The following is a 1,307-nucleotide window of genomic DNA, read 5'->3' as shown; positions in this document are numbered from 1 at the left end:
TTTTTGCTAATAACATAGAAAATTTATACCATGTTGAAATAACATCAGGCATAAGATTTCAGAGATCACTGGCAAAGCGTGTACCTAAAAAGGAATTGGATCATTCAAAAATACGAGATGTATTATCAGAAAATAATTCGTATAACAATGTAAAATGTACTTCAGATGATTTATCAGAGTATGCACAGTTAAAGAAAAAGGGATTAAATGATTTGGAAATTTATAAAGAGCAATTTAAGCATAAATATGATAAAAGGAAAGGTTTTAAAAGACTAGATTGTTATTGTGAAAAAAAATATTTGATATTATTGATACAATAAGTGAAAAGCAAGTAGGGACTAGTAGTAATAACATAAAATTAAAAGAAAGTATAATTAGAAAATGGGGTATAGGAATTATTGTAATGTGTTTAATTCCATTGATTGGAATAATATTTCCTATATTAGCCTTGGCTAAAGTGGATCCAACATTTCTTAATTTCCTATCTCCTTTGGATACTGTAATACCTTATTTATCTTCCGCATTTTTCTTAACATATTGCACTATATTTATATTAATTATTCCTTACATCTTTATTAAAATTGTAAAATATGAAAGATTAGAATCTGGAAGGGGTAAATTGAATTCTAGGGAATATCGTAGTTTTTGTAAAGATATTTTTTTGCCTAAAAGGAATTTGTAATATATGTAAATATGCACTAATAAGGAATGATGAAATAATCGTATAATAAATATGACAATATTTATATTTTAGATATAAAACAGAAATTTTATATACATTTAGTTGTTTGTAGTTTTTGATGTTATGATAGTTCTTCTTGTAATGTATAATCAGATTAATACGTGATTTAATGTTCTCTTGTTATATATAACATTTTAAATTAATATAGATAATTATTTTACTAATGATTTGTTCATAAAATAAAAATACCTTCTTTGTCATTAGCAAAAAATAAGTAATTAGATTAAATGTGTAATAAAAGTACATTTTTGTTAAAACGAATTTATATATGTACAATTCAAATTTGTGTTCAGGCTGAATGTGTTAATGAGTTCTTGAGTATGCAAGATATATATCTTTCTTTTAATATTGTTTTCATAATAAATGATTAGCATTTTATTGTGTTAATATTATCTTCATTGTATTTAGTTTCAGTAAGATATGTTAAATTCCTTAGCTAATAAATACTTTTACGCTATTCATTTTTCCGTTTTTTTATTATAAATATATAGTAATATAATATTAATTCCTGTTCTAAATTAAATTTTTATGTATGTATAGATTTATTATGAACATAATCTTAATT

At 22.7% G+C, this 1,307-nt stretch overlaps 1 protein-coding gene across 1 annotated transcript; it reads left to right on the top strand.

Moving 5' to 3' along the window:
• Positions 1–18: 18 nt before the first annotated feature.
• On the top strand, positions 19–728 carry PCYB_006930 (CYIR protein; the record flags this gene model as incomplete). The annotated part of the gene is made up of 3 exons (XM_004228114.1): positions 19–318; positions 404–638; positions 673–728. Coding segments are annotated over 2 exons (351 nt in total), but the record flags the coding sequence as incomplete, so codon positions are not given.
• Between the last annotated feature and the right edge of the window lie 579 nt (positions 729–1,307).

The sequence above is a fragment of the Plasmodium cynomolgi genome, assembly GCF_000321355.1.
Source record: "Plasmodium cynomolgi strain B DNA, scaffold: 1132, whole genome shotgun sequence".
Lineage (NCBI taxonomy): Eukaryota > Apicomplexa > Aconoidasida > Haemosporida > Plasmodiidae > Plasmodium > Plasmodium cynomolgi.
Note: the sequence above shows the minus strand (reverse complement) of the source record. Positions and strands in the feature narration are given on the sequence as shown.